This window comes from Mauremys reevesii, linkage group 3 (genome assembly GCF_016161935.1).
Source record: "Mauremys reevesii isolate NIE-2019 linkage group 3, ASM1616193v1, whole genome shotgun sequence".
In the NCBI taxonomy this organism is placed as follows: Eukaryota; Metazoa; Chordata; order Testudines; family Geoemydidae; genus Mauremys; species Mauremys reevesii.
Window position 1 is genome coordinate 205357210 of NC_052625.1, and position 21134 is coordinate 205378343.

The 21134-nt window shown below is 43.3% G+C and overlaps 1 protein-coding gene across 9 annotated transcripts in view; it reads left to right on the top strand.

Annotated features, from left to right (window-relative positions):
- The window catches only part of ASXL2 (ASXL transcriptional regulator 2), a 228384-nt gene that overhangs the window by 84227 nt on the left and 123023 nt on the right, over positions 1-21134 (top strand). For all 9 annotated transcript variants that reach the window (XM_039531275.1, XM_039531276.1, XM_039531278.1 and 6 more), the window contains one exon: positions 8878-8986. In XM_039531275.1, the coding sequence (XP_039387209.1) occupies positions 8878-8986 (109 nt within the window). The remainder of the gene's footprint in view (positions 1-8877; positions 8987-21134) is intronic.

Genomic DNA, 21134 nt, shown 5'->3' on the forward strand with positions numbered 1-21134 from the left:
GTGCTAGCAAAGTATGATCTTGTATCGTCTATTATGTTCTGTATCAGAGGGGTAGCCGTGTTAGTCTGGATCGGTAAAAGCAGCAAAGAGTCCTGTGGCACCTTATAGACTAACAGACGTTTGGGAGCATGAGCTTTCGTGGGTGAATACCCACTGCGTCGGATGCATGCTCCAAAACGTCTGTTAGTCTATAAGGTGCTACAGGACTCTTTGCTGCTATTATCTTCTGTTCCTTAAGCATTTTTAGTACTTATACCAATCAGGATAAAAATAGTCTGGCTCATATAATAAGGTGAAAACTTAACTGAACAAGGGAGACACATCACCAGATTCTCACTATACCCCTTGGCAGCTCTGCCTGGCATTTCACCCCCTTTATTCAGTGGAAATTCCAAAGTCTGGGCTCAGCAGGGCTTTAATTACCACATGCAGTTTTTATTTTGTGGTGATCCTCAATAAGCAAACAGTATTAAATTCCCTTTCTTTGAAAGATGGGTCCAGCAATTTAAGATGCAGTGGTACTTGGCTTTGAAAGCTGCTTTTCCTTCCACTCCCTCAGTGGGTCTGCAATAGCTCAGGCTTGTTGATCTTCAGGGCAAATCACTAAGCCTATTTATTCACCTAAGCTGTTGGCTAAGAAGAAGCTTCACGAGGGCTTATGTTTATGGGGAGAAAACTGTGGTTGGGTGCGGCTTGTGGGTTAGCTGCTGGTTTTATTTTGACTTTTTGGTAAATTCATAGTAAAAGCTGCTAAAGTATTTGGGGGGTGAGTGTATATGTGTATGTAGATCTAAAACTTAAAATATTTATATCAGCGCCACATAAGTACAGAGGGGTGAAAAATGAATGCTTGCTGAATGATTACAGTGGATGAGAAGCTGGATATGAGCCAACAGTGTGCCCTTATTGCCAAGAAGGCTAACGGCATATTGGGCTGCATTAGTAGAAACATTGCCAGCAGATTGAGGGAAGTGCTTATTCCCCTCGATTCAGCACTGGTGAGGCCTCATCTGGAGTGCTGCGTCCAGTTTGAGCCCCACACTACAAGAAGGATGTGGACAAATTGGAGAGAGTCCAGCGGAGGGCAGCGAAAATGATTAGGGGGCTGGAGCACAAGACTTATGAGAGGCTGAGGGAACCAGGCTTATTCAGTCTGCAGAAGAAGAGTGAGGGGGGGATTTGACAGTAGCCTTCAACTACCTGAAGGGAGGTTCCAAAGAGGATGGAGCTCAGCTGTTCTCAGTGGTGGCAGATGACAGAACAAGAAGCAATGATCTCAAGTTGCAGTGGGGGAGGTCTAGGTTAGATATTAGGAAACACTATTTCACTAGGAGGGTGGTGAAGCACTGGAATGGGCTACCTAGGGAGGTGATGAAATATCCATCCTTAGAGGTTTTTAAGGACCGGCTTGACAAAGCCCTGGCTGGGATAATTTAGTTGGGTTTGGTCCTGCTTTGAGCAGGGGGTTGGACTAGATGACCACCTGAGGTCCCTTCCAACCCTAATCTTCTATATACTTGTCCTTCTCATAGAATCATAAAGATTGTGGTGGTGTACCTAATGTACTTGATCATTACCTGTTAGGTTCACTCCCTCTGGGGCACCTGGCATTGGCCACTGTCAGTAGACAGATACTGAGCTAGATGGACCTTTGGTCTGACCCAGTATGCCTGTTCTTATGTAATGGACATTTACTGTTACCCACAAAGTATGTAGGCTAGGTGACTGGGTCGTTTCCATATCAAAATTCTTTCTTGGGTCAGAGAAGACTTCCCTATTCAGAGGGACTTGGAATCAGTGCAGCGTGAACTAAATACATAGAGTCAAATATCAGAGGGGTAGCTGTGCTAGTCTGGATCTGTAAAAGCAGCCAAGGGTCCTGTGGCACCTTATGGACTAACAAACATATTGGAGCATGAGCTTTCGTGGGTGAATACCCACTTCATCGGATGCATGTCATGCTGAATGATTACTGCTTCTGTACTGCCTGGCCTGTAGGCAGATTTGCAGGGCTGCATGCATCCGACGAAGTGGGTATTCACCCACGAAAGTTCATGCTCCAATACGTCTGTTAGTCCATAAGGTGCCACAGGACTCTTTGCTGTTAAATACATAGAAGTATTTGGCACAGTAATTTGTGAAACTTTTCCCAGCACTGTTGTCTTAGTTGAGAACTCTAAGGTTCAAGCAGACCTGAAGAAGAGCTCTGTGTAAATTTGGAAACTTATCTTGCTCAGCAAACAGAAGTTGGTCCAGTAGAAGACATTACCTCATCCACCTTGTGTCTCTAATATCCTGGGACCAGCACGGCTACAACACTGCATCCAACTCTGTAATAAGTTTTTGCTATTCGCTCATGTAGAGTCGTCATTTATTGTACAAAACAGAGTATGCTGTCTCCTTGGTGGGAAGAGAAATCCTAGATACAATAGATTCTGCTTAATAGCAATTCAGATATAGGCAATTTCTGGTCAGTAGCAGCATTTTATCAGGAACCAATCCTGCCCCACTGACTTTAACATGAATAGGATTTGGATATTGGCAATGGCGTGCTGCTTATTAACATGTTTTGGAAGAAACGTCCCAGCTGCAGGCAGGGAATGATGTGTCAGGATGTGCCTTCCCTGGTTGCAAACCTGCCTGCACACAGGGACATGGTACATTTCCTTGTGCTCTCCAGGCTGTGCCATGCCAGGAGGCTGCACCTAGGGACGGAAGTGCTGGGACAATCTGAGCCCTGACCCCCAGAGAGCACAGGGCGAGTGAGGTATGACACAACTCCACAAGCCCCTATTCTCCCACTTACCATAGAAAGCCTCAGTATCTGGGTTGCAGCCCTCACTCCCTGCTTCTGTACTGCCTGGCCTGTAGGCAGATTTGCAGGGCTGCACCCAGGGAAGGCATGTCACAGCACTTCCTTCCCTGGTTGCAGTGATGCAAACCTGCCTTCTGCTTATTAGCAACTGCTGGATAATGACAACTTTTTGCTGGCAACTGAGGGGTTGTCGCCAATAAGTGGTGTCAGAGGTTCTCTGAAAATGAGCTGAAAATAATATCTGAAGATAGGTGCACCCTCTCCCCACACCCGCTCCTTTTATACCTATTGTATTGAGGTTTTCTTTAGGCAGATGGGATAGTTCATCATTACGAATAGCGTTTAGAGATCCTGTCATGATGAGCACTATAGGAAATTATCAGATGACTCCTCAATCATTCTCTTTTCTGTAAAACTTGGTGTCTAATTTTGAGCTAGCAAGTTGTCTGGGGCAGAAAGGCAAAAGGACACCTGTGGAATGTTCTTTTTGAACCCTATGTGTGTCCCTAATGAGAAATGTAGTCTTCTTTGGTTTCCCATGAAATGGAAACCAAATAAACTAGACTTCACCCTAACAGAAGCTATACTTCCTTCCCTCCTAGGCCAAAATGAGTCCCCTCTGATCCATTTCTTTGAAGATCTTTCTTTCCTTGCAAGTGGAGGAGACTTGCTCGCCATGCCTCCCTCCTCTTAGTTAGCCGTCCTTTGATTAGTGAGCTTCTTAGGTCTCCTTGCTAGATATACTGTACCCTAGGCTTGCCATCTTCTTGCATGGTGCCTCTCTTGCAGGGTTCTGGGCTGAGAGAGGAGTCAATGAACATTCAGTGAAGTGTTCTGGGATACATTTAGATAAAAGGTGCTACCAAATGTAAATGGCAACTCATTACTGGAGACACTGTCAAGGCTGACTGACCCATATCTTCTATTTAAGAAATGTATATTTACTTTCACCCATTTCTCCTGAACTTAAGATGTTGTGGTTTGTCTGTCCAGCCAATGCAACAGGAGGCTTACTAGAACACAAATTGCTACCTTGAGGCAACTCTATGGAAAAACTCCCATAGTTCCTTCGTTACTACACTTTCACCTTCAGCCATGGTTGAACTCTGTGCTATGCCAGTATGTTCCCATATGAGTTACTCAGCTGGTAGTACACCACCTGCATAGAAATAAGCAGGGACCGAGGGAAAGTACCATTGGCCCCATTAGTCTGTTAGCAGTCTGCATGGTTTCACTTAGCTTCTAGATCAAAGAGCAGCCAGGTAGCTATGTCCAGAGTTGACAGCGGTGTCAGAGCTTCTCTGAAAATGAGCTGAAAATAATATGAGGACAGGTGCACCCTCTCCCCACACCTGCTCCTTTTATACATTCAGTCTCCACAAGCTTGGGTACTACTGAAGTCTGTTCCAAAAATGTGTATTGGTGCAGTGATGCACTTCCTCTGAAGGTCTTTTATGGATGGGGATGAGGGTTTATATTAATTATTAGATCATTGCTTTGCTTACGTTTTTAAAGGGGTCTCTCTCTCCTTTTTTTGGGTTGCAATCCAACTCCAGAAGGTAAGACTCACTGCTAATGTTCTAAAGCTACTATTGTATGTAAGCTTAATTGAACTTAATTCACAGCTGCATAATTAAGCCTTAATTAAGAAACCAACCTGCTTGCTTCACACACAGGTCTATAAGCAGAGTAGTAGCTGTATAATTAGCATTAAAGCTTTCACTAGTTGAATCTACCTTTTTGTGCATGCTGTTTGCATTAGCAGTAGAGTGCAATGCAAATTTGAAATGTAATCTGCTTGTGAAGTTCGTGGAGGATGTCAATTAAGTTAATAGCATGGGAATGCTTAGTGTCTTACAAATTAACATTAGAACTGTTTGTGAACCTGAAATGTGTGAGCAAAAGCTTGATTTGCATGATAGTGTATTTATGTGCACTTTGTTTTGGTGATTTTGAAGGAGGGTTGTCTTGTTCTGAGTGAAATAAGTTTAACGCATGCTTTATAACTTTGATTTTTTTAACATTCACAGCTTTTTCTGAATTGTAACTGTACATTCTAGAGTTTGGAAGTTAGTACAAACAGTATCAATTCTTAAGATGCCGCCATGCTTAGATATTCCAGTAAATAGACAAATTAAACTGCATTTTTAATCAATGGTTCACCTAAAGTTTTCTGTGTGCTCCAGTTGTGAATGCAAAAAATTGTTTGGAGGGAAACTGAAAACACTCTTCATATCTACCTAACTCAGATGCAAAAACACAGAGTAAAGGAGGGGAAATTAATTAAAAACATAAACAAAGCTAGCAGTATTCAAAAGCATAAATTGGAAAAAAAAAATCCCAATTTTCAGTGATTACGTGTAATGAATGTATACGTATTCATTACTCCAACATTTCATATTAAGGTTCCATTTATAACTAGAGTTAATGTTTAATAGATGTCATAGTTCATTTAGTTCAACAGGTGAACAGGTTGCTTACAGCCATCTACAACACTTTTTGCCAATCTCTAATATATACTTCTCATGTCTGTACGATGTTTATAACATCTATTCTGTTATAAACCATTTCTAAATATAAAGTGTGGACTATTACTCCAATAAACAAATCCCCCCTGGATTGAAATTTTCCATGGAGCTATGTTAGCGTTGCAAACATATACACAGTTAGAAACAAAATCCATTTTTGGGCATGTTTCAACCAGAAACCTTGTTCACATATAACTCTGATGAACCACTTTTGTTGAAACTTGGTTTTCTTTAATCTCATTGAGATCATTGAGGCATGTGTGCACAACAGGAATTTGTTAGGTCTCTGTTTGATTTAAATTTTTTAGAATGTTTAGTATACCTTAATCTAAACTAACAAGATTTAATTTTGGCCACTCTCACAAAATATCAGGATGTCCATAACTCACCTGAACAGTCAAGTTGTTTAGAGGAATGAGCAGAGGGCTGAGAGCCCAGAACTCCTGAGTTCTTTTTTTCTTATTTCTGTTACTGACTGCTGGGCATTGCACTTGGTACAGTTGCTAGATAAGGGTTGATGTGCTGTGTTGGTCTCAATTTCCTCAGGATGTTATGATACTTTATAGATGCTGCTTAGGCTCTTCAATTGTTATTGTGTCCTATAAACTTTGGACAAGTAATCATATGTACTTGGATACTGTTTCTCTTCCTGCTTGTTAATAAAGGTAGTTCAGGGTTGGCTCTGTGTGTTTGCCTCACTCTGCAGTGTCGCACCAAGGAAGCCTACAGGTGCTACAGTGAAGGACAATAATGGGATAGCTGGAAAGTTCATCTAGGTCAGGGGTAGGCAACCTATGGCACGCATGCCGAAGGCGGCACGCAAGCTGATTTTTCAGTGGCACTCACACTGCCCGGGTCCTGGCCACTGGTCTGGGGGGCTCTGCATTTTAATTTAATTTTAAAGGAAGCTTCTTAAACATTTTAAAAACCTTATTTACTTTACATACAACAATAGTTTAGTTATATATTACAGACTTATAGAAAGAGACCTTCTAAAAAGGTTAAAATGTATTACTGACACGCGAAACCTTAAATTAGAGTGAATAAATGAAGACTCAGCACAGCACTTCTGAAAGGTTGCCGATCTCTGATCTAGGTTAACACTTCCTTAGACAGTTAAGATGACAGACACAGAAATGTTGTGAAGCTTTTTATTCTGTACTGAAGATCTTTCTGGATCTAGACACAATGCCTGAGCATACTGAATATGTGGATCAGGCTGACTAATCCTGTAAAGAATTATATATTGAAAGACTGGAGTAGACCTTTGCGGCTAATAGTTTAGCAGGTAACAAAGTTACCATCCCTTTTGAGCTTTGAGAAGTGAAACTTACGAGAACTATTGCATATGCTCTCACAGCATTAGTAAAGCCAAAAGTGTAGTTAGAAATGTAAGGTGTGATAGGCATTTTACAAACAAATCTGTTTCCAAAAGCTCTCCAGAAAACCAATTTCATAAGCCGAATTAGCAGACTGCAGAATCCGTGGCTATATTTGTGATAGAACTCAGATCATTGGGCTCAGTGCAGGAGTAACTGGATGAAATTCTATAGCCTGTGTTATATAGAAAGTCAGACTAGATAATCTAGTGGTCCTTTCTGTCCTTAAAATATAGGGTTTTGGACTTGGAGTAAGGAGGCCTGGATTAAATTTCTGGCTCTATTACTAGGCTGCTATGTGAGTGGGGCAAGTCACTTCATGTATCTGTGCGTCTGTTTCCCCTCCCAGCCATTGTCTTATCTATACAGACTGTAAGTTCTCTAGGGCAGGGACGGTCTCTCACTATGTTAGCACAGTACCTAGCAGAATGGGGCCCCCATTTCAATTGGGGCCTGTAGGCACTACAGCAGTTTAAAAGTTCAATAATAATAAATCCTCACTGACTCTCCATTTTGTATACCATTTGTGTGTTGTCTACTCCTAACCTATACTGCAAGTTTTTGGGGAGTCTGTCTCTTCCTGTGTGTTTGTACAACACCCAGCACAATGGAACCTAGATCTGTCTGGGGACTCTGCATGCTACTATAATAGAAATCAATGATAATGAACTACTAAACTGTCTTATCTCTATAACTATAGCACTTAATATGTTAATGTATAATTCTGGAGTGCATATGTGCTGGCAGAACCACCGATGTACTGTCTTCTTCCCCAGATTTCCCCTCTCACCCCTATCGCAAATGGGGCCAGGGGGGGAGGGAGGGGAAGGTACAAGGTGACTTTACTTCTACAAGGCTAATTTTGTTACTTGTATAGTAAAATTTATTCACTACAAATTAAAAGATGAAAAATGTGTCTTATCTGGAATATTGAATCAGTTTACAGTTTCTCAGTAGTAAGTAGCTCCAGTATAGGAGCGGTGAGGGACTGGAAGATAGAAGCTTCTTACCAGTACTTAATTCTTGCATAGTGTTTTTCATATGTAGATCTCAAAATTGTTTACCATCAAGGGTAAGTATCATTCTCTGTTTTACAGAAAAGATAAGTGACCTACCTGAGCTCACAGGCCTAATCTGTGGTAGCTTTGGGAATAGAAGCCAGGCCATGTGACTCCTTGTCTCATGCCCTATCCACCCAACTTTTCTGCCTGCAAATTCAGCAGTATGAAATGTAAATTGCGTAGGGGAAAAACACTCATGTGGGTCTCCCTGTTTCAGTTCTAGTGGCCCAGAATTAAGGATCCAAACACTTTATACTAGTTTTCTCAGTGGGCAACATTTCATAGTTCCTCTCCTTTCCTTATCCCTCATCTCTTATTTCATTACAGTGCATAATTACACACACAGCTTTTGGTATCTCTCCACCTGGCATTTTTCCACATAGCATACAGCTCACAGCAAATCCAGGAATAAATTCCTAATAGCGATCTGAATATTTATCTGTTTTTGAAAGTAAGTTTGACTGCTCTGAAGCTAGCCTCCCACCCGAGTTTCAGCCTTCTGCCCACCTTCTCTCCTCTGTTACCCCCCAAAAAGCCCCAGTTGAGGTTATTGTAGCCGTTTGGCTCTTATTTTGGCTTCACTACAATATAGCAAGCCCGTGTCTCTCCTCTGCGCCCAACTCAAGGAAAACTGAACAGGAGCAGATTAAGTTCTTTCTCTCTTGCTCTCTGCATCTAACTAGACTTTGTACTACTTTCTCCTACAGATTTTCTAATTTCACTGTTAGAAGATGAAGGATTTTAATAAATTAGGGTGTTTAAAAACAAAGCTGTCCATGGGTATGTTTACTTTTTTAGCTCAGGATTTGAAGAGAGGGTCTGAGGTATTAAATTTAGCTGGAATTTTCCCTCCTGGACAGGGACAAGTGCATATTGAATCAGTCCTAACGTTGCTTGAATATAGCAACTTCAGCTCCTCTCCCCTCTGGGGCTGGATTCACTCCACCTCTGCATGCTTTACATATTAAAGGCCATGAGAGGCCATTAGTGTCTCATGCCTGTTTCTCAGCAAATGACTAATATTGACCAAGTAAACATCATCTCTAGTAGTGTTCCTTCAACATTAAGGGCTAATCCTGTGCTTTTGTTTTCAGTGGGACTTCTCCTCTTGCATGTCTGAATGCTATGCTGCATACAAACTCCCGAGGGGAAGAGGGCATTTTCTATAAGGTCCCAGGGAGAATGGGAGTTTACACACTGAAGGTAAGTGTCTCAGCTGGGGGAACTTTCTTTAAAAACTTAAGTCAACTTTTAGCCATTTTAATAAGTGTTGGATTGATAGCCCTGAAGAGTGAAATGCTTCTCATCCAATGATCCTTAACAGCATAAGCAATTGCAATAGAAGCTGCCCCAATGTGCCTCAAACCTGATGTTTAGGGACCATCTCCAAATGAGAAGGATGTTTAGTCTTCATGCCTCAGCAGTTCTTTGCTTCTCTGCTGAGACTGCAAATAAGGGGTGCCAACTCTTGCGAATGGTGATGTTAATTTGCTGATATCTATTCCTGTCCCCAGGGGTGGCTCTATATATTTTGCCGCCCCAAGCACGGCAATCAGGCGGCTTTTGGTGGCATGCCTCCGGGAGGTCCGCTGGTAATGTGGATTCGGTGGCATGCCTGCGGGAGGTCTGCTGGTAACGTGGATTCGGCGGCTTGCCTGCGAGAGGTCTGCCGGTCCTGCACCTTCAGCATACCTGCTACGGAAGCCGCGGGACCAGCGGACCTCCCGCAGGCATGCCACCGAAGGCAGCCTGACTGCCGCCCCCTGCGGCTTGCCGCCCCAGGCATGCGCTTGGTGTGCTGGTGCCTGGAGCCGCCCCTGCCTGTCCCCTAGGAACAGGACTGACACATTCACTGAATGTAGCCCGTTTATTAGCTATCAAGTGGTAACTTTGTCACCATTAATCTGGATTTGTACCTAGAGCTGAAGAATTCCTTCTTCCATTACCAATTGACTCAAACGGTCCAGTCCTCCAGCTGGGGAACTTATTAGAAAGGGAAGCCTAGGATCCAGTGGTCAGGATAGCTCAGTGGTTTGAGCATTGGCCTGCTAAACCTAGGGTTGTGAGTTCAATCCTTGAGGAGGCCACTTAGGGATCTGGGGCAAAAATTGGTCCTGCTAGTGAAGGCAGGGGGCTGGACTCAATGACCTTTTAAGGTCCCTTCCAGTTCTAGGAGATTGGTATATCTCCTATTATTATTATTATTTTATTTATTTAGTTAGTTAGTTAGTTTATTTGTAAACTATTAAAATCTTTGTTTGAAATCTTATTCTCCAATAAAACTACTGAATAACTAGCTTCTGGCACTATAGATTTTCCATAGATTAAATGTGAAAACTCACTCACTGTGTTTAATCACTTATATATAACCAGAGAATGGCACCTGTGTATAATGTACGGAAAGAAAAGTTGCGGTGTTATGGGGGACTTCAGTTTGGGGGAAATATACTGGAGATCTCATGCATCCATTAGTAAATCATCATTAGCATTTTTTAAAAGTACAGATAATTTTCTAAACACAGAATATATTGCATCCTACATGAAGTAACTCTATTTTGGACATCATTATGGTAGGTAAAGATGAACTGATCATTAGACTGGAAGCTTGTCGTTGCCTAGGGACCAGTGATCATGACCTGATTTACATTCAGTATAGGCAAACACAGGAGAGGCCCACCCAGGAATATATATATAATTATATAATATATATAAACTTACCATTTTAAAGGTGTGTGCGCGCACACACACACGTATGTATATATTTGGTGCTTTAAAACGGCAAGTTTCTTACAGCTGAGAAAAATTAACTTTCTCCTCCTGATCAATTTTGTTCATGAACAGAAAAATGTAATTGAGAACTGGGAGGAATTAACAAAAAGTTTATTAGATGGCCCAAAAGTCACAATTACACGTTCAAGAAAAAGGACAACTTTAGCTAAGAGCCCATCATATTAGCAGGGAAAGTGAAGGCAGCAATTAGAAATAAAACAGCAATATATAACAAATTGAAAAAGGGGAAGTAGATATCAATCTATGTAAACTAAAAGTTCTTCTGGTGCTTGTCTATAGCAAGATATTTATATAATATACGCTACTCTTGGCACTCATGCCCTTAAGATCAGACTCTTTTGGCAGCCACACATGTCCTTGTGCTCCGGTACCAAGGGCATAAAGGGCAGAGCAGCCCAACTGCTGCTCAGTGCCTTCCTGTTATAACTGTGAGACAGGGCTGCCCAGTGTCCGCATCTTGATGCATCTCTTTTAACTGGTCTGTTTTTTGGTAAATATTAATGTTAGTTTAGGAATAGTTAGTTCTTATTCATGTGATTGCACATGTCCATTCCATTTCAGTGTGTGCAAACCCAGTGCACTGTTGTTGGAAATTTTTTCCTCAGCAGTATCCATCAGGGTGGCACATGTGCCCTCTGCTGTCTCATGCCACTGCATATGGTATAAAGGGAAGAGCCTCCCCGACCCCACTCCTTCTTACTGATCGTGACAGTTGTTGGAGCATGTTGTCTAACTACTGCAAGTTTCCCTTCTGTCTATCTGTATATAGTTGGTGCTTGAGTTTAGTCATAGTATGTGTTAAGTAAGCAATAGTATGAAGTTTTCTTTAATAAAATGAGGTTTTTCTATGCTCTTCGATTCCCTTTGGCTCTGGTTTTGGTGCTGCGGCATGCCTCATTCACCAGGTTCAAGACCTGCGAGTTCTGCAAGAAACTGATATGACTGAGCAACCTCAGTCCAGTTGCTGCTTCAAAATCTTCAGGGTCTTCAAACAAAGAATAAAAAAAGACAAGGAGACCAGACTTAAATTTCTTCTGATGGTCATCCCTGCTCCCACCCTTGGAGCTTTTCTGCTTGGAGCAGGTGCAGGGAGGTTCCTCTTGTTTTGGTGGAATCCCAATGCAAGTCACCCTCCCTGAGAATGAGGAAGAGACACCAGAACATAGCTTCAAAGGACTCAGTATCTGGGCGATCAAGTTCCCAGGCACCTAAGTCCAGCAAGCATGCTGAAAAAGATGGAGTGCACCCAAGGCCCAGGCACTCCCAAGGCAATAATCTACTCCTGCAATAAAGGGGGCTGTGTGATTTCTTTTTTGCTTCTTGTAACCAGTGTGGGGGATCAGAAGCACAGTTTGTGACTGGTTGGGGAGTTTAACTTCAGTGATACCCACCAGTCTGGGAAGTACCTGCTCTCCCTTTTGCAGCTTGCATTTCCAGAGAGTGCTGCCCTAGGCACACTGGGTCACATAGGGAGAAGTCCAATCCTGTCACTGCTTCAAAGGATAGATTTTATAGGGGCTGGTCTTAGACTCTTCAGAAATCAGGGCCTTCCACCTACAAACAAGATTCCAGACAATATTGGCCATTGTTTTAGACCTGAAAGCCTATCCTACCATGAAAGTGTGAGCTTGCCTCAGGCTTCTGGGGCATAAGGCCTCATGCACTTATGTGGCTCAGCATGCAAGGCTTCATCTCAACAAGCTGCAAGGGTGACTAGGTTGGTGTACTCCCCAGTTCTCCATCTCCCTTGATATCCTGTTGGATTGGATGTATTGTTGTATGTGAAGTTATGAGGTATTGCTATGTGTGGTAGATGCCCACAGCTGGCCTTTCAGTAGCAACAAAGGAGCAGTTATTACTGGCCAGACAGGCGTTAATGGTCCATCAAGAAGAATCCGCTATCCCAGAGGCTTCTCAGAGAAGGCACATATGCAGTGGGGCAGCCTGACCCCCATATCACAGCAAGGATTTTTCCTGCAGTTGGAAGGAAGCATAAAAGAGGGACGGCGGCATCATCCCTTGGCCTCTCTACCCACCCCCCCATTTCAACACCTGGAAGATCGCCTGGAAGACAGACTTGAAACTAGGGAGATTGGTCCCAGGCTGGAAGGGAGTTCAGTCTGAATATTGAGAACTATAACAGCCTGTAACATCTATTAGAGTGAGAGACAGATACAATTAGAATTTAGACTGCTTTTCTATATTTATTTCTTAGGTAGCCAATTTTGATCTCTAAGCTTGCTACTTATAATCACTTAAAATCTATTTTTTGTAGTTAGTAAATCTGTTTTATATTTTACCAAAACAGTGTGCTTTTGGTTGAAGTGCTTGGGAAAATCTCAGCTCAGGTTAACAAGAACATAAGAACATAAGAAAGGCCGTACCGGGTCAGACCAAAGGTCCATCTAGCCCAGTATCTGTCTACCGACAGTGGCCAATGCCAGGTGCCCCAGAGGGAGTGAATCTAACAGGCAATGATCAAGTGATCTCTCTCCTGCCATCCATCTCCATCCTCTGACAAACAGAGGCTAGGGACACCATTCTTACCCATTCTGGCTAATAGCCATTTATGGACTTAGCCACCATGAATTTATCCAGTCCCCTTTTAAACATTGTTATAGTCCTAGCCTTCACAACCTCCTCAGGTAAGGAGTTCCACACGTTGACTGTGCGCTGCGTGAAGAAGAACTTCCTTTTATTTGTTTTAAACCTGCTGCCTATTAATTTCATTTGGTGACCCCTAGTTCTTGTATTATGGGAATAAGTAAATAACTTTTCCTTATCCACTTTCTCAACATCACTCATGATTTTATATACCTCTATCATGTCCCCCCTTAGTCTTCTCTTTTCCAAGCTGAAAAGTCCTAGCCTCTTTAATCTTTCCTCGTATGGGACCCTCTCTAAACCCCTAATCATTTTAGTTGCCCTTTTCTGAATCTTTTCTAGTGCTAGAATATCTTTTTTGAAGTGAGGAGACCACATCTGTACACAGTATTCGAGATGTGGGCGTACCATGGATTTATATAAGGGCAATAATATATTCTCAGTCTTATTCTCTATCCCCTTTTTAATGATTCCTAACATCCTGTTTGCTTTTTTGACCACCTCTGCACACTGCGTGGACATATTCAGAGAACTATCCACGATGACTCCAAGATCTTTTTCCTGACTCGTTGTAGCTAAATTAGCCCCCATCATGTTGTATGTATAGTTGGGGTTATTTTTTCCAATGTGCATTACTTTACATTTATCCACATTACATTTCATTTGCCATTTTGTTGCCCAATCACTTAGTTTTGTGAGATCTTTTTGAAGTTCTTCACAATCTGCTTTGGTCTTAACTATCTTGAGAAGTTTAGTATCATCTGCAAACTTGGCCACCTCACTGTTTACCCCTTTCTCCGGATCATTTATGAATAAATTGAATAGGATTGGTCCGAGGACTGACCCTTGGGGAACACCATTAGTTACCCCTCTCCATTCTGAGAATTTACCATTAATTCCTACCCTTTGTTCCCTGTCCTTTAACCAGTTCTCAATCCATGAAAGGGCCTTCCCTTTTATCCCATGACAGCTTAATTTACGTAAGAGCCTTTGGTGAGGGACCTTGTTAAAGGCTTTCTGGAAATCCAAGTACACTATGTCCACCGGATCCCCCTTGTCCACATGTTTGTTGACCCCTTCAAAGAATTCTAATAGGTTAGTAAGACACGATTTCCCTTTACAGAAACCATGTTGACTATTGCTCAACAGTTTGTTTTTCTATGTGTCTGACCATTTTATTCTTTACTATTGTTTCAACTAATTTGCCCGGTACCGACGTTAGACTTACCGGTCTGTAATTGCCGGGATCACCCCTAGAGCCCTTTTTAAATATTGGCGTTACATTAGCTAACTTCCAGTCATTGGGTACCGAAGCCGATTTAAAGGACAGGTTACAAACCTTAGTTAATAGTTCCGCAACTTCACATTTGAGTTCTTTCAGAACTCTTGGGTGAATGCCATCTGGTCCCGGTGACTTGTTAATGTTGAGTTTATCAATTAATTCCAAAACCTCCTCTAGTGACACTTCAGTCTGTGACAGTTCCTCAGATTTGTCACCTACAAAAGCCAGTTCAGGTTTGGGAATCTCCCTAACATCCTCAGCCGTGAAGACTGAAGCAAAGAATTCATGTAGTTTCTCTGCAATGACTTTATCGTCTTTAAGCGCTCCTTTTGTATTTTGATCATCAAGGGGCCCCACTGGTTGTTTACCAGGCTTCCTGCTTCTGATGTACTTAAAAAACATTTAGTTATTACCTTTGGAGTTTTTGGCTAGCCGTTCTTCAAACTCCTCTTTGGCTTTTCTTATTACACTCTTGCACTTAAGTTGGCAGTGTTTGTGCTCCTTTCTATTTGCCTCACTAGGATTTGACTTCCACTTTTTAAAGGAAGTCTTTTAATCTCTCACTGCTTCTTTTACATGTTTGTTAAGCCACGGTGGCTCTTTTTTAGTTCTTTTACTGTGTTTCTTAATTTGGGGTATACATTGAAGTTGGGCCTCTATTATGGTGTCTTTAAAAAGGGCCCATGCAACTTGCAGGGATTTCACTTTAGTCACTGTACCTTTTAACTTTTGTCTAACTAACCCCCTCATTTTTGTATAGTTCCCCCTTTTGAAATTAAATGCCACAGTGTTGGGCAGTTGTGTTCTTCCCACCATAGGGATGTTGAATGCTATTGTATTATGGTCACTATTTCCAAGCGGTCCTGCTATAGTTACCTCTTGGACCAGCTCCTGCGCTCCACTCAGGATTAAATCTAGAGTTGCCTCTCCCCTTGTGGGTTCCCGTACCAGCTGCTCCATGAAGCAGTCATTTAAAGTATTGAGAAATTTTATCTCTGCATTTCGTCCTGAAGTGAAATGTTCCCAGTCAATATGGGGATAATTGAAATCCCCCACTATTATTGTGTTCTTAATTTTGATAGCCTCTCTAATTTCCCTTAGCATTTCATCATCAAGGGCTGTTGTACGTGCACTACCCCCCTTGTCAGAGTCACAAACTAATTAATGAGCTTGCACTGTCCAAGGGAATCTTGAGCAGTGTAAGCCAGTGTATTTCTGGGATGATTGGCTGGTGCCTCTCTCTGTATGATAGCTAGCTGGATGGCTCTGGAGCATTCATGCAATTTAGCTGGGTGTGGGGCTCCACATGCTGATGGCTGAGTCATCACAGCACCTGGAGGGATTTGCTGCTTGTCACTGCATAGCTTTTTGAGAGACACCTGAGGCTGGAGAGTTAAGGGGACGCAGCGGTCCCACAGTTCCAGGTTGTACCCCAGGGATTCCCTTGACAAATACTGGTACCGCAAGTAGAGTCCATAGGGGAAGTAACAGACTATACAACCACCAGAGACTATCTGTACCAGTACAGATTTGACACTATGGTCAGCCTTATTACTTAGATACAATCAAATGCTCACGCTATTGTTGTCAAGAATGTGGCTTCCTGTATGTTCCTCATGCAGCATTCCTGATTATACCTAAGTTACATGCAAGATTGGCTCAGATCAGTATATGTTCCAAGCAGACATTGTTTTGACATGCCTTTTCTAGGTCTACAAGATGTCCTGGTGTCACTGGATTGGTGGAAAGATCCAAACAATTTTGTACGGGTGTATTCTTCCCACCAGTTCTCTCAACCAAGACCACAGTGAGGCATGTCTCTCTTCTGGGATGGGGAGCACACTTGGACCATCACCAAGCACAGCCCAATGAACTTGAGAAGAGAGAAGACTTCACATAAATATATTTTATCTCGGGTTTATAAGGACTGTGCTGTGCTATGTTCCTACCATTCACTGAGGGCAGGTTGTTCAAGGATTGTGTATGAGCAAGCAGGGCGGAGCACAATCATAGGAAAGAGTTTTTAAAATATATTAGGAAAAAACGAATCCTAACAAGGGTATTGGTCCATTACTAGATGGAAATGGTGTAGGATTATCAATCATAATGCATAAAAGGCAGAGGTGTTCAGTAAATATTTGTTCTGCATTTGGGGAAAACATAAGATGCAGTCTCATCATATGTTGATAACACTCTTTCCATTCCATTAGTATTTCTGGAGGATGTTAAACAGAAGCTACTAAAGATATTTGCAGTGTTGGTCCCAGGATATTAGAGAGACAAGGTGGGTGAGGTAATACACCTGTACCTCGATATAACGCTGTCCTTGGGAGCCAAAAAATCTTACTGCAATATAGGTGAAACCATGTTATATTGAACTTGCTTTGATCCACCAGAGTATGCAGCCCCGCCCCCTGGAGCACTGCTTTACCGTGTTCTATCCAAATTCGTGTTATATTGGGTGGCGTTATATCGAGGTAGCAGTGTATCTTTTAATGGACCAAATTGTGTTGGTGATGGAGACAAGCATTTGAGCGTACACAGAGCTCTTCTTCAGGTCTGGGAAAGATACTCAGTGTCACAGCTAAATACAAGGGTGAAACAGATAAGCAGTTAAGGCATGTTGCAAGAGGCCATTCAAGGTGAAATGGGCAGTTAATACCTCTACAATCTTAAGACAAAGCAGGGTTAATACACTCTGGGGTTTTTCCCCAGACCTGAAGAAGAATTCTTTGTAAGCTCAAAAGCTTGCCTCTTTCATGAACAGAAGTTGGTCTAATAAAAGATATTACCTCACCCACCTTGCCTTACTATTAAAGGGAGACTTTTTAAAATCAGCAGGTCAAGATAACTTGCTTCCAAGAGTTTTAAAAGAGCCAGCTGAGGAACTTGCTGGACCATTAAAGTTGATTTTTCAGTAATTGGAGCACTGGGGAATTTCTGGAAGACTGGAAGAAAGTTGATGTTGTGTCAACTTTTTAAAAGGGTAAATAGGATGAGCCTGGTAATTAAAGTCCTGTCAGCCTGACATCGATTCTGAGCAAGGTATTGGAGCAGCTGATATGGGACTTGATTGGCAATGAACTAAAGTAAGGTAATATAATGAATGAAAATCATCATCGGTTTATGGGAAACAAATTCTGATTTGATTTTTTTTTGAGATTATGAATTTGGTTGATAAAGTAATAGAGTTGTCATATATCTAGACTTGACTTGATGCTGTGCAACATATGAGTTGAAAAACTAGAGTGATATTAAAGTAACATGGCACATTACATGGGTTAAAAACTAGCTGTTAGGTCACAACATTTAACTGTAAATTTATCACCGAGCAGGTGTGTTTCCAGTGGCGTCCCGCAGAGATTGTTTCTCGGCCCTATGCTATTTAATAGCTTTATTAATGACAGCTGATAAAGTTTGCAGATGAGACAAAAATTGGGGGAGTAGTAAATGAAGAAGACAGGTCACTGATTAAGAGTGATCTGGATGGCTTGGTATACTGAGTGCAAGCAAACAATGTGCATTTTAATACAGCTAAATGTGTATGTCTGGGGACAAAGAATGTAGGCCATACTTAAGAGGTACAAAAGAGCTAATGTGAACCTGTGGTGCATAAACAGGAGAATCTTGAGTAGGCATAGAGAAGTTGTATTACCTCTCTGTTTGGCACTGGTGCGATCACTGCTGGAATACTGTGTCCAGTCTGATGCCCACAATTCAAAAAAGATGTTGATAAATTGTAGAGGGTTCAGAGAGGAGCCATGAGAATGATTAAAGGATTAGAAACATGCTTTACAGTGAGAGATTGACCTCCTTCAATCTGTCACTTAAAGAGATGGTTAAGGGGTGATTTGATTAGTCTATAAGTAGCTAATTGGGGAACAAGTATTTAATAATGGGCTCTTCAGTGTAGCAGAGAGAGGTCGAACATGATCCAATGGCTGGAAGTTGGAGCTTGACAAATTCAGACTGGAAACAAGGTGTCAATTTTTAAAGGTGAAAGTAATTACTGAAACGGTTTACCAAGGGTGGTGGTGGATTCTCCATCACTGATAACTTTTAAATCAAGAGTGGATGTTTTTCTAAAACAGGAGTAGGCAAACTACACCCCGCGGGCCGGATCCGGCCCATCAGGGCTTTGGATCCAGCCCATGGGATTGCCACCCCCCATGGGGAACCACAGCCAACGGGAGCTTCGGGGGAGGTACCCGCAAGTGAGGGCAGCGCGCGGAGCCCTCTGCCACTCCCTCCCCCAGGGGCCGCAGGGACGTGGTGCCAGCCGCTTCCAGGAGCAGCGCAGGGGCAGGGGAGGCAGGCAGGGAGCCTGCCTTAGCCCCACTGCGCGCTGCTGCCATCCCGGAGCTGCTCAAGGTAAGCGGTGCCAGGCCAGAGCTCGCACCCTGAACCCCTCTTGCACCCCGCACACCAATGCCCTGCCCTGAGCCCCCACCGCACCCCGCATCCCTCCTGCACCCCAACCTCCTGCCCTGAGCCCCCTCCCGTACTCCACACCCCCTCCTGCACCCCAACCCCTTATCTGAGCCTCCTTGTACACCCTGCACCCCTCCTGCACCCCAACCTCTTGTCCTGAGCCCCTTTCTGCACACTGCACCCCCCCAAACACACCTCACACTCCCTCCTGCACCCCAACCCTCTGCCCCAGCCCTACATTCATGGCTCTGCATGCAATTTCCCCACCCAGATGTGGCATTCAGGCTAAAAAGTTTGCCCACCCCGTTTTAGAATCTGCTCTAGAAATTATTTTGGAGAAGTTCTCTGGCCTGTGCAATACAGAACGTCAGACTAGATCGGGGTGTGCAATAATTTTCACAGGGGGGCCACTCCACATATTTTGGTAAGTCATCATGGACCGCACATTTCTACTCTATTAATGGAGGCGCTGCAGGGTCTGGTAGGGAGTTTGGTGCAGGAGGGGGCTTTGGGCTGGGGCAGGGGATTGGGGTGCAGGAGGGGGTTCTGACCTGGGGCAGGGGGTTGGGGTGCGGGAAGGAGAGCGAGGTGCAGGCTCTGTCTGGGAGGCGCTTACCACAGGTGGCTACCAGCTGGTGGCACAGTGTGGGAGGAGGGCAGCAGGTCTCCGTGCACTGCCCATGCCCGCAAGCCCTGTCCCCACAGTGAAGATGATGCTGGGGGCAGCACTTGGAGCCCTCCTCCCCCTCCCCCCACGCCAGGGGTGCACAGAGACGTGCCAGCAGCAGGCAGCCGCTTCCAGAAGCGGTGTGGGGCCACGGCAGGCAGGCAGCCTGCCTCAGTGCCTTGCTGTGCTGCAGGACTTTTAGCAGCCCAGAGATTGCGAGGGGGGCAGCCAAAGAGCCTGGCGGTCTGGACAGAAATGTTAGATGGACTGGATCCAGCCCGTGGGCCGTATTTTGCCCACTCCTGGACTAACTGATTACAATGGTCCCTTCTGGCACATGGAATCTACGAATCCCTGTTATGTCAGGAAGCATTTAAACTGTGAACTGGTTCAGCCATCACCAGGTATTTCTCATGGTGATTCATCTCCCGGGTATAAAAAATGCTCTGGTACACAGCCTGTGTAGATCTAGAGCAGGATGCCAGAGCAGATAAGGAGGCTACTCCACAAATGAATATTTCATACTGTTCTCCAGTTCAGGCAGTTATGCTTCTTCCACCTTCTGTGGCTGATTTCAGACAATTCCAGGACTTGTTGAAATGTATTGCAGACTCACTACAGCTCCCCTTGGACATTACTCATCTTGCACGGTAACTGGAGTTCTTTGAGATGTGTGTCTGTATGGTTGCCTCACTATCCACCGTCCTTCCCCTCTGCTTTGGAATTTTTTCTGTGGGACTTGGCAGTGAAGAGGGATCTGAGGGCAGTGCTGGTGCATGCGTGGGCTGAATGGGTACTAACTGCCAAAAAATCTCTGATCAAAGATGCATAAGGCTCAAGCACACCTGAAATGGAGCACCCATAGGGGGACACATTTCAAACAACTCCAGTTCCTGCACAAGGTGCATAAGCTCTCCATCTTAGAAATGTTATGGAGGTAGAAGCATCAAGATCTGTGCATAGCCTGGATGTGTGGCACAAGAGATGCAACTCATACCTGCCCCTCTTCCCTATTAGAGATTTAATTCCTCTGTATTTAATACCCATCTCTTAGGTTTTTCTGTATCATTGCAGGATACAAAGTGCTAATACTATTACCTACCACACTTATGTTCCTGCAGAATTGAGTATTCGGAAGGCCAATATTTTTGTGTCTGCTCTTTATATAGACCCTCAACAGGATTTTAAAAGATCTCTAGATCTGTAGGTGGTCTCCATCTCCACTTTTATTTATCCAAAGTTCATTGCCTCTGATTCGGTCCAGAATAGTGTCCAGTCTTACTGACTAATCATGATACAGTCCTTCATTTAGGCATCCATCTTTAGTTTTCCCAGTCAGTATTTAGACAGTTGACATCCGTTATTACCACTTCACAGGCCATATTACAGACACTTATCTAAACAAATGTTTCTTTGTTGACCTATTTATTCTGAGACATCTGTCTGATTTCATTGTCTTGTCACCACAAAATGTGCAAAATAATGCTTTTAAATTTCGAGATCCCAGCCTAAGTTTTCAGGACTGGTAGCTATCAAACCAGCTTTTTCTTGTAAACTAAGTGCAAGTCATTTGGAGT